We start from the raw sequence: 11,723 nt of genomic DNA, 5'->3' as shown, positions 1-11,723 counted from the left end.
TCTTGTCTGTGTTTACTCTCATATGTTGTCTCCAGGGCAAAATTGTTTATATATTGGGAAAATCAACATGGTACTCTTTCTAGGGCTTATGGTCTCACCTACTCTTATCCAGCACTTATATCAACTACACACAGCCATTGTCTACATCCTCATCTACACGTGGCATATACCTACATCTTCACACACACAGAGACTGTGCCTACACCTTCATCTATATACACAACCAGCTGAACATTTTCTGGAATTCAAAAGCAAGCTGATCAATCTCCCTTGTCTCTCATAGACCCTTGACACAGTAATTCCCACATGATGACATCCTCCAGTCATGCAGACATGAAGACATGGCTACAGTGACAGCCATTCCCTGGGTGCTGTTCTAGCATTTGCTGCTGTCACTTCCTATTTGTCCAGCTCACTCTCTGTATCTATAATGGTTTTCTGAAGCATTTTAAAGTGCATTGGAAACATCAAAGTTTATTTATTAAAAAATTTATTTATTAAAAATTTCCACCTCCTCCCCTCCTCCCACTTCCCTCCCACTCTCCCCCTCCCTCTCCAGTCCTAAGAGCAGTCAGGGTTCCCTGCCCTGTGGGAAGTCCAAGGCCCTCCCCCCTCCATCCAGGTCTAGGAAGGTGTGCATCCAAATAGACTAGGCTCCCACAAAGCCAGTACATGCAGTAGAATCAAAACCTAGTGCCATTATCATTGGCTTCTCAGTCAGCCCTCATTGTCAGCCACATTCAGAGTCCGGTTTGATCACATGCTCATTCAGTCCCAGTCCAGCTGGCCTTGGTGAGCTCCCATTAGATCAGTCGAACCGTCTCAGTGGGTGGATGCACCTCTCGCGGTCCTGACTTCCTTTCTCATGTTCTCTCTCCTTCTGCTCCTCATTTGGACCTTGGGAGCTCAGTTCAGTGCTCCAATGTGGTTCTCTGTCTCTATTTTCATCCATCGCTGGATGAAGGTTTTATGGTGATATGCAAGATATTCATCAGTGTGGCTATGAGATAAGGCCAGTTCAGACACCCTCCCCTTTGCTGCCCAAAGACCTAGCTGGGGATATCTCCTTGGACACCTGGGAACCACTCTAGAGCCAAGTCTCTTGTCAACCCTAAAATGGTTCCCTTAATTAAGATATCTTCTTCCCTGCTCCCATATCCACTCTTCATCAATCTCAACCATCCCATTCTCCTAAGCTCTCCCCAATCCTCCTCTTCTCCCTTATCTCCCTCCTCTCCCCTTCCCCCAACCCCATCCCTGTGTTCCCCACTATTGTCTTGTCAACTTCCAATATCGAGGAGGATAACTATATGTTTTTCTTTGGGTTAACCTTCTTATTTAGCTTCTCTAGGATCATGAATTATAGGCTCAATGTCCTTTGTTTATTGCTAGAATCCACTTATGAGTGAGTACATACCATATTCATCTTTTTGGGTCTGGGTTATCTCATTCAATAAAGTGTTTTCTATTTCCATCCATTTGCATGCAAAATTCAAGATGTCATTATTTTTTACCACTGAGTAGGTGTATATATGCCACACCTTCTTTATCCATTCTTCTATTGGGGGGGCACCTAGGTTGTTTCCAGGTTCTGGCTATTACAAATAGTGCTGCTATGAACATTGTTGAACAAATGCTTTTGTAGTATGATTGGGCAACTCTTGGGTATATTCCCAAGAGTGGAATTGCTGTATCCTGAGGTAGGTTGACTCCCAGTTTCCTGAGAAACCACCACACTGACTTCCAAAGTGGTTGCACAAGTTTGCATTCCCACCAGCAATGGATGAGTGTTCCCGTTACTCTGCATCCTCTCCAGCATAGGCTATCATTGGTGTTTTTGATTGTACCTATGCTAGCAGGTGTAAGATGGTATTTCAAAGTTGTTTTGATTTGCATTTTCCTGATCGCTAAGGAGGTTTAATATGACCTTAAGTGTCTTTTGACCATTTGAACTTCTTCTGTTGAGAATTCTCTGTTCAGTTCAGTACCCCATTTTTAAATTGGGTTAATTAGAGTTTTAATGTCTAGTTTCTTGAGTTCTTATTTTGGAGATCAGACTTTTGTCTGATGTGGGATTGGTGAAGATCTTCTTCCAATCAGTAGGATGCCTTTTTGTCTTAATGAAAGTGTCCTTTGCTTTACAGAAGCTTCTCAGTTTGTCCCATTTATTTATTGTTGCTCTTATTGTCTGTGCTACTGGGGTTATATGTAGGAAGTGGTCTCCTGTGCCCATGTTTTGCAGATTACTTCCCACTTTCTCTTCTATCAGTTTCAGTGTGGTCAGATTTTTATTGAAGTCTTTAACCCATTTGGACTTGAGTTTTGTGCATGGTGATTGAAATGGATCTATTTTCATTCTTCTACAGGTTGACATTCAGTTATGCCAGCACCACTTTTTAAAGATGCTTTCTTTCTTCCATTGTATAATTTTAGCTCCTTTGTCAAAAATCAGGTGTTCATAGGTTTGTGGAATAATATCTGGGTCTTTGATTCAATTCCATTGGTCAATTTCTCTGTTTTTGTGCCAATACCAGACTGTTTTCATTACTGTAGCTCTGTAATAGAGTTTGAAGTCAGGGATGGTAATGCCTCTGGAAGTACTTTTATTGTATAGGATTGTTTTGGCTATCCTGGGTTTTTTGTTTTTCCATTTAAAGTTGATTATTGTTCTCTCTGTGAAGAATTTTTGTTGGGATTTTGATGGGGATTGCATTGAATATATAGATTGCTTTTGGTAGAATTGGAATTTTTACTATGTTGATCCTACCAATCCATGAGCATGGGAGATCCTTCCATTTTCGTGTATCCTCTTCAATTTCTTTCTTTAAAGACTTAAAGTTCTTGTCAAATAGATCTTTCGCGTCCTTGGTTAGAGTTACCCCAAGATACTTTATGCTATTTGTGGCTATTGTGAAAGGTGATGTTTCTGTTTTCCCTCTCTGCTTTTTTTGTTCTTTGTGTATAGAAGGGCTACTGATTTTTTTGGAGTTCATCTTGTATCCAGCCACATTACTAAAGGTGTTTATCAGCTGTAGAAGTTCTTTGGTAGAGTTTTTGGTGTTACTTATGGATACTATCATATCATCTGCAAATAACCAAAGTTTGACTTCTTCCTTTCTAATCTGAATCCCCTTGATCTCCTTATGTTGTCTTATTGCTATTGCTAGAACTCATAAGTATTCACCTTATTATTCACTATTATTATTAGTGTGAGTAAGCTCATACCAATTTATTATCCCATCCAATTTCCCCCTTTTTTCCCAAAGAGATACTGAGCCTATAAATTTTCCCTCCTAACCCCTGCCCTATTGTTGGGAGAGGAGACGTCGTCTTCTAGAATTACTTATAGCTGTCATGTTGGTGATGTTCTTTCTATAGGATCCTGTGAAAGTAAAATGATGGTTAAGTTCCAAGCTTCATTTCTGGTATAATTGCAAATAGTCTCAGAGAATTTGGTGGAGGTCTGGCCAGAATGTTGTAAAAAACAACAATCATGAGAGGCCTCAACCCTGGCTCACTGGCTTCCCCATCTGTCCCCTACTAGGTACCTTCCTTTCTCAGTGTTCTAGCAAGATCATTGTGGGCCACTGCCACTGAGTGTCCTTCCCTTCTTGTGTCCCTTCCCACTTGTAGCAACCTCACCTGGAGTCTTCATGTGCACTAGACCACCTTTTGGCAGGATCCCTGGTCTGACAAAGGCTAAAGGCTAAAGGTTATAAAGTGGGGGGAAAAAAAAGAAAGATTAGTTGGGTGTTGTGGTACACACCTTTAATCCCAACACTTGGGAGCCAGAAGAAGTTTGACCTGTGAAACTTCAAGGGACAGAGGTAGATTGACCTCTCTGACTTCAAGGTATGGCAGGATACACCTTTAATCCCAATGCCTGGGAGGCTGTGATAGACTCTGTGAGTTCAGGGTGTGGTATCAGACACCTTTAATCTCAGCACAGAGGGTACAGATCACTTTGAGTTCAAGGACAACCTGGTCTACAGAGTAACTCCTGGACAAAGATACAGAGAACCTGTCTCAAAAAGTAAAAGTAAAAATAAAAGAAATAGAGGTTAAGTAAGCCACATAAAGATGAAAAATACACAGAGAATCTTGATACTGTATGTTATTATGCTCTCTTTGAATTTTTTTAATGCTGGCCCTTCATGTTTCAAAACAGCATTACAAATAATATGGTTTCTGTGTGATTATTTCAGGTCTGAGCAGCTGGGAACAAACAAGCAGCCACCCATCCATTCCTTAGAGAAGGTAAGGCACATTGCTTTGTGGAAAGTCCAAGGCCCTCTCTACTATATCTATGCTGAACAAGGTATCCGTTCAAAGAGAATAGTTTCCCAAAAAGCCAGTACAAGCAGTAGAGATAAATCCTGGTGCCACTGCCAGTGGCCCATCATTCTTCCCCAGCCTTATCACTGCCAACCACATTCCAAGGGAATAGTTTGGACCTATGCTGGTTCCTTCCCAGTCTGACTGTTTTTTTGTGAGCTCCCATTAGCTCAGTTAAACTGTTTCAGTGTGTGAACCCATCATGGTCTTGACCTCTTTGCTCATATTCTCACTCCTTCCACTCTTCAATTGGACTTTGAAAGATCAGTTCAGAGCTGTGATGTGTCTCTGCCTCTGCTTCCATTAGTTTCTGTATGAATGTTCATTGATATTTAAGTTATTCATTAGTCTGACTACAAGACAAGGCCAGCTAAGGTCCCCTCTCCTCTATTGCTTAGGTTCTTATCTGGGGTCATCCCTGTGGATTCCTAGGAATTTACTAGGGTCAGGTTTCTTGGTAACCCCACAATGGCTCCCTCAAGATATCTCTTTCCTTGCTCTCATCTCTGACCTTCCTCCATCTCAATGATCCCATTTCCTCAAGTTCTCCTCACCCCTCCCCTTTCCCCCTTCTCTTTTCCTACTTTTCTTCCCCCCCCATCCCTGTGTTCCCATTTTCTTTCAGCTGATCTTGTATATTTTGAATTTCCAAGTGGATCTATGTTTTTCTTAGGGTTCACTTTGTTACTTAGCTTCTAGGATCATGAACTATAGGGTCAATATCCTTTGTTTATAGCTAATATCCACTTATGAGTGAGTACATAATAACATATTTATCTTTTTGGGTCTGAGCTACCTCACTCAGGATGGTGTTTTCTAGTTCCTTCCATTTGCATGCAGAATTTAACATATCTTTGATTTTTACCACTGAGAAGTAATCTAACTATGTGAATGATCCACATTTTCTTTGCAAAAGCCCAAGGATCAAATGCCAAAGAGCAGTGCATAGGGTGCACTTAAGTAGGTTGGCACCATCTGTGCTCTGTATCCACTCTTCTATGGTGATTCCACTATTTACTTTTCTGGTGCCTTATGTAACTGTCAGTGACAGCATCCTACAGCCCCCATTTTGCAGTCTCCACAGGAACGTAAAGCTTTTTAGTCTCCATCCCATCAATCCCCAATACTTGTCTGCCTGGCAAGAATAAGAATATTCTAAGATACATCTAAATTTCTCCCTTTGGCTAACAACTACTGAACTAATAGACACTATGAAATTTGAGTTTCCCTGGAAATTTCACTGTGGAAAAAGACTTACTCATTCAGATGAGCCCTTGCCTACTGATGAAACATTTACTCCTTATCTGACCACCTTACAGGAGAGACACGAGGGTTTCAGAGATGGGAATGCTTTCATTATATGACTCAGTTATATTAACTTAGTTTTGTATATCCCTTGTCTTCTACCTAAACCTGCTAGGACCTCAAGGATAAATTAATCACCTTATATCTTCATCACCGTTCCAAATTAGTCTCACTCTAAAATAGCATGTTTATTACTTTTATTAATAATTTGTTCTTTTTTATTTTCTATTTTTTTAATCTTAAGTAATAGCCTCATTATGAATCTCTGGCTGTTTTGGAATTCAGTGTATAGACTAGGATCTTGTAGAAAATCTGAGCTATTTTGCCACCTTATCTCCGGTGTACCTGAATTATAGTTTGGCACATCACAGACAACTAAATTAATACATTTTTGTTGTTCAAGACAGGGTTTCTTTGTGTATCTTTGGCTGTCCTAAACTAGCTTTGTAGACCATGCTGACCTTCAGTTTATAGAGACCTACGTTTCTTACACTATGTAGTTTAGAATTGTTTTGAACACCTAGTCCTGATTGTGTTGCTCAGTGCTGGAAAGAAAGTCTTGCAACTGCTGCAAGGCTGTGTCTTAAGTGGTCAGTGAGAAGGAAAATAGATGAGTGTCCTCCAACTACTCTTTATTTATTGTGAACTTGCAAATAAAGAGGGACTCATGTAAGAATTGAGTTCACTGACAAACTGTAAATCAGGTATGGTCCCAGCACAGAGAGGTCTTGGCAAGAAGGAGCATGAAAGCTTTCCCCCCTTTGACCATAGCTCACATAAGAAGTAGGCAGTGAGTCAATCAATTTTAGATAATTGCTAAATGTTCTGACTGACCATTTTAACCCTCTCCAGCCCATTCGCCTAGACCTTCTGAGTATATAATCTGCAGCACTGAGCCCAGGATTCCACATTAACTTTCTGATCTAGTTTATGGTTTTTCCCAACATTATAACACACGAATATTCATATCCATACACGTTCAAAATACATCTCTTTGTATGAATCAGAAAACCCAAGCCTTCAAGACTACATGAATCACAATGTGTACCTTACCTCTGGGGTGTTGGTGAGGCTTAAGTCTGTATCAGCATTGTCTTACCTGGCATTTTCTTTAGGAAATTTTTTTGCAATTTCTTTAGACCACATGGAATTAACTCCTTCTGGGAAGAGTAGAAACGCCAGTACTGGTAGCAAAGTATAGGAATAAGGATGTATTTCTTACTTTGGGTTGGGTAACACGGTCCAGGAAGAAACAACCACAAACATGCTGTAGGAAATCCTACCGCCAGGAGCCTGTAGGTTCCCCACCCCTTGGGCGTGGCCTCTCATACTATAAATGCTGAGTGTATGTTAGCTCTCTTCCAGCTGCAGGATTCAGTTCCTGTCCCCTGTTCGAGCAAAGGACTGTGATCTGTGAGTCTACCCCTAAATAAATAACCCTCTATTATACTCAGTTCTGAGCTAGTGTGGGATTTCTTTTTAGTGCCCGTCTTCACAAACACAGCATTATTTGGACTCAGTGGGAAAAAATAATAATGATAACTGGTGGCACATAACCTCTAATCTCAATACTAGGGAGGCAAGAGCAAGTGGATCTCTGTTAAATCCAAAGTCAAACTTCCTACACCATGAGTCCTAGGCCAGGGTTAAAACAGAAAAGGGGGAGGGGCACATGGGAGATATTAGAGATGATAAGAGTGGAGACAGGATTTAATCAAAACACATTGTATGCATGTACGAAATTCTCAAACAGTAAATGATGAATATGTTTAAAAGCCCTCAAATTAACTACAAACACACTTCTGTTCTGCCAGGGGGTGGGGAGGTGTCCAGGATGTGGTACACAGGTTATTTCAGAAGAAGTGAGAAAGACACACAGAAGTAACATTGAGAGTCTGTAGAGATTTATTGAACTTGAGAATGACAGGACAGAATACATCCACAGGACAGGAGTGGACTCAAGCAGGCTGCTTAAGAACTCTGAATCCATAGGTTTTCATTAAAAATGCAGAGTTTATTAAAAGGGCAGACCTACCTTCTAGTAATTATAGGGAATGATTTCCTATGTTTTCTGGAAGAGTTTCTGTAACTTCAAGATGGTCCCCAAAGTCCAAGTGCTGGCATTTCGTGGTTGTTAGGCTCTGGAGCTAGCTGAGTCACTGTGCTTCACAGTCATTCCTTTGTGGCCTTCTTCCTGCACTACTCCTCCCTGAGACACATCATCTGGAGAGTATCAAACTGTTATGGGAGGCTGAAGCTGTCATCTTTGGTAACTGCTTCCAGGTGGTGGTGCCTGTAGGGTACACTATGGTGGGGCCTATAGTCCCTGTGACCCTGTAGGGTACACTATGGTGGGCTCTATAGCCTCTGTAACCCTGAAGGCTACACTATGGTGAGCTCTAGGGTCCCTGTGACCCCTTAGGGTACACTATGGTGGACTCTATAGTCCCTGTGACCCTGTAGCATACACTATGGTGGGCTCTATAGTCCCTGTGACCCTGTAGCATACACTATGGTGGGCTCTATAGTCCCTGTGACCCTGTAGCATACACTATGGTGGGCTCTATAGCCTCTGTAACCCTGAAGGCTACACTATGGTGAGCTCTAGAGTCCCTGTGACCCCGCAGGGTACACTATCATGGGCACTATAGTCCTGTGATCCCAAAGGCTATACTACATTTTTTAAGAGCTCATCACTATTTTGAGTTCTTACATGTCTTTTATGTGAATTAGGATAAGCATTTTATCACACTGTTCACATGCAGAAGGTTTAGTGCTAGTTTTAGTTCTCTCATTCATTTGAAGGAAACAGGGATAAAGGAAGTAGGTATTGTTGACATTTATAGGGGTTTTCCACAGCATGGACGGACTGATGCCTCTTAAAGGAACTCTGCCGGCTGAAGGATCTGCCACACTGCACGCACTCGTACGGTTTCTCTCCAGTATGTCTTCTTTCATGTAATCGGAGGTAAGAGTGATGCCTAAAAGCTTTACCACATTCTTTACATTCATAGGGCTTCTCTCCAGTGTGGCTTCTTTCATGAAACTGAAGGTAACTCTGACGTGTAAATGCTTTACCACAATGTTTACATTCATAAGGTTTCTCTCCTGTATGAGTTCTTTCATGTAACCGTATGGAAGAATGATATCTAAAAGCTTTCCCACACAGCTTACACTCAAAGGGCTTTTCACCTGTGTGCGTTCTTTCATGCATTTGAAGTAAAGAGGGGTAAATGAAGGATTTACCACACTCTTTACAATTATAAAATGTTTCTCCATGCATTATTTTATGTCTATGATAGGAACTCTGAGACTTGAAAACTATATCACACTGTTTACATTCATAGTGTTTTTCTCCAGTATGAACTTTTTCATGTAATCGCAGGTGAGTAAGTCTGCTAAAGGCTGTACCACAGTGTTTACATTCGTAAGGTTTTTCTCCAGTGTGAATTCTTTCATGTGACTGAAGGGCATTGAGACATCTAAAGGCCTTACTACACTGCTGACACTTATATGGTCTTTCTTCAATATGAATTTTCTGATGTCTTTGAAGAGAATTGAAAGAACTCAAGGTTTTACCACACTGGTTACATTCATAACATTTCCGAACAGTCTGACTTCCTTCACACTCCTTGTAGTCATAGTTGTGATGTCCATTATAAGTTAGGTGATACAGTCCATAGGATTTTAAACACACCTCACACTCAGAAGGCCCACTCGAAGTCTGAGTTTCCATGTATCCTTCAATACTTGTAAGAAAATTGGAGTCCTGTGGCTTCTGTTCACAGTCTTCATGTTCATACTGTGTATATTCAGAGTGAGATATGACATGCCTATTAAAAGATAAATGACATGTGAAAATTTCTCCACCCACATTGCTGCTCATATTGAGACTAGTATATGGATAAGGTTGTCCCACCCTGACCACTTTCTTCAGTATCACAGAGTACCTGTAAATGTAACTAGTGTGCAAAATGGCAAGCACATTAGTCACAGTTGATTTATCACTGCTTGCTTAATAAATCGTCTTGCCTGGACAACCTGCTACAATCAAAATGTGCCTTCACATGAAGGGTCTAAAAATAAATGAACTACAATACAGTTCCCACAGGCCTAGGATCAAAATGTTAGCATTCGTTAACGCAGGGTCCCAGAACTGGTTCTAGATGAAAGACTACACAAAAAAATATTTTGGGTGAAAATTTTCTACTGACAAATTAATTTAAAGTCAGGCTTATTTATTTTGTTAACTTGTTAAATTTTCATGGCACAGCAGCAGAAGAAAAGGCTCAGTGGTTAAGAGAACTGGGTGTTCTTCTAGAGAACCCTGATTCAGTTCCCAGCACCAACATGGGGGGGTAACAATCCAATTCCAAAGGATCGGAGGCCCTCTTCTGGCTTCTGAGGGCACAGCATGCATGTAGTACACAGACACAAACACAAACAAAACACCCTTATACATAAAATAAAAATAAATAAATCTTGCCAGGCAGTGGTGGTACATGCCTTTAATTACTCAGGAGGGAGAAGCAGCTGGATCTCTGTGAGTTCAAGGCCAGCACAGGCTACAAAGTAAGCTCCAGCACAGCCAGGGCTATACAGAAAAACCCTATATCAAAAACTAAAACACAAATAAATAAATACAAAAAATAATTCTTACAAACAAAATCTTTACAGCACACAAAATTTCTTCCAGGAACATTTGCTTGCACTTGTGCATGCAGATTACCTTAGATTTATTTCAGGATCTTCATTATGTTCTTCAATTTTCTGGTCTTCCCATTCGTATCCTAAAATATTGGCACAGTAATGTGTGATGAATTACTAGGATGTACATTGTCACTACACCTAATTCTTCACCACATTCTTCCCTCTCCACATCCGAATCACAGTGACCATCAATAACCAGAAACACTTGCTCTCTAGTTTACAGAGTGAAGGTAAGATGTTATCCTCACCGATGGCAGTGAAGTTCCTGCAGGTCTCCAGCATCACATCTCCATAGAGACTCTTCTGGGAAGGATCCAGCAAATCCCACTCTTCCTGGGTGAAGTGCACAGCCAGATCCTCAAAGCTCACCAGGTCCTAAAACATCCCATATTTGTATATAAAAGAGCGGTGAGAACGACATCTGTCCACATCCGACAGTAGGACAGCATAACTGTGTGGTCTTCACACACTCATTCCATGACGCACGAGTTCTAGCAAAACACTGAATGATGTTCAGGGACGGCAGACAGATCACTCTCCTCATTCCTGCACTCAAGAGATGAGCTGCTCCCCACCCCTTCCCTTTCTCCAGTTTATCTCTACTTCTTGTCCCAGGAACACCCTATCATCTGATACAGCAACATTAAATTAGGGCTCAGGAGGCTGTTTGTCCTTGGGATTCAGGCTCAGAGTTTAGCTTCTTCTGGCCTAAGGAAACAATATTCTAAGACCACACATGAACATAAATAAGGATAAATGACTCGGCATGAATGAGATATACAGCACGGAAATTCTGAACACTCCTATTTTCCTTCTGACAGTTTACTAACAACTTCTAAACTCTAGATCAGACACAGTCTCCCAAAAGTGACTATCGGCTGTATGAGGACAGCTTCTCTGCCTAGGCCCTCCAACGTTAAGCTTCTATATAGAAATCATGCCTGCTCCTGGTGGGTTGGAGTCTACCCACTGCTCAAACTATTCCAACTTCTCTTTTACTAGTCATACTCAGTCTTAATCCTTCACTTCTTTTTCAAAGTTCCAGCAAAGGACTTCTTTTCCTTAATACACCTGGTTGCCACACAAATTTAACCATGAATGCTGATCTGAGGTTCCCAAGAGCCCAAGAATGAATATGATGTGGGAGTGATTTCTTATTAATAAAGAAACTGCCTAGGCCCCTTGATAGGCCCACCCTTAGGTGGGTGGAGAAAACAGAAGAGAATTCTGGGAGAAAGAAGCTTAATGAAGGAGTCGCCATGATTCTCCCGCTCCAGACAGACGCAGGTTAAGATCCTCCCTGGTAAGCCAGCTCGTGGGCTACACAGAATATTAGAAATGGGTTAGAACAATATGTAAGAGCTAGCCAATAA

General features: G+C 41.2%; 1 protein-coding gene across 11 annotated transcripts in view; it reads right to left on the bottom strand.

Annotated features, from left to right (window-relative positions):
- Positions 1-7,522: 7,522 nt before the first annotated feature.
- LOC126494358 (zinc finger protein 14-like) overlaps positions 7,523-11,723 on the bottom strand; it is a 239,788-nt gene continuing 235,587 nt past the window's right edge. For 5 of the 11 annotated variants that reach the window (XM_050131659.1, XM_050131662.1, XM_050131655.1 and 2 more), the window contains exons 3-5: positions 10,599-10,725; positions 10,370-10,430; positions 7,523-9,473 (exon numbers count right to left, since the gene is read on the bottom strand). In XM_050131659.1, coding sequence (XP_049987616.1) covers positions 8,432-9,473; positions 10,370-10,430; positions 10,599-10,725 — 1,230 coding nt within the window. In that variant the 3' untranslated portion in view covers positions 7,523-8,431. The remainder of the gene's footprint in view (positions 9,474-10,369; positions 10,431-10,598; positions 10,726-11,723) is intronic. The other 6 variants (XM_050131661.1, XM_050131663.1, XM_050131660.1 and 3 more) reach the window with 2 other exon arrangements.

Source organism: Alexandromys fortis, unplaced genomic scaffold (genome assembly GCF_014885135.2).
Source record: "Alexandromys fortis isolate MF-2015 unplaced genomic scaffold, M_Fortis_MF-2015_v1.1 scaffold_376, whole genome shotgun sequence".
Lineage (NCBI taxonomy): Eukaryota > Metazoa > Chordata > Mammalia > Rodentia > Cricetidae > Alexandromys > Alexandromys fortis.
Note: the sequence above shows the minus strand (reverse complement) of the source record. Positions and strands in the feature narration are given on the sequence as shown.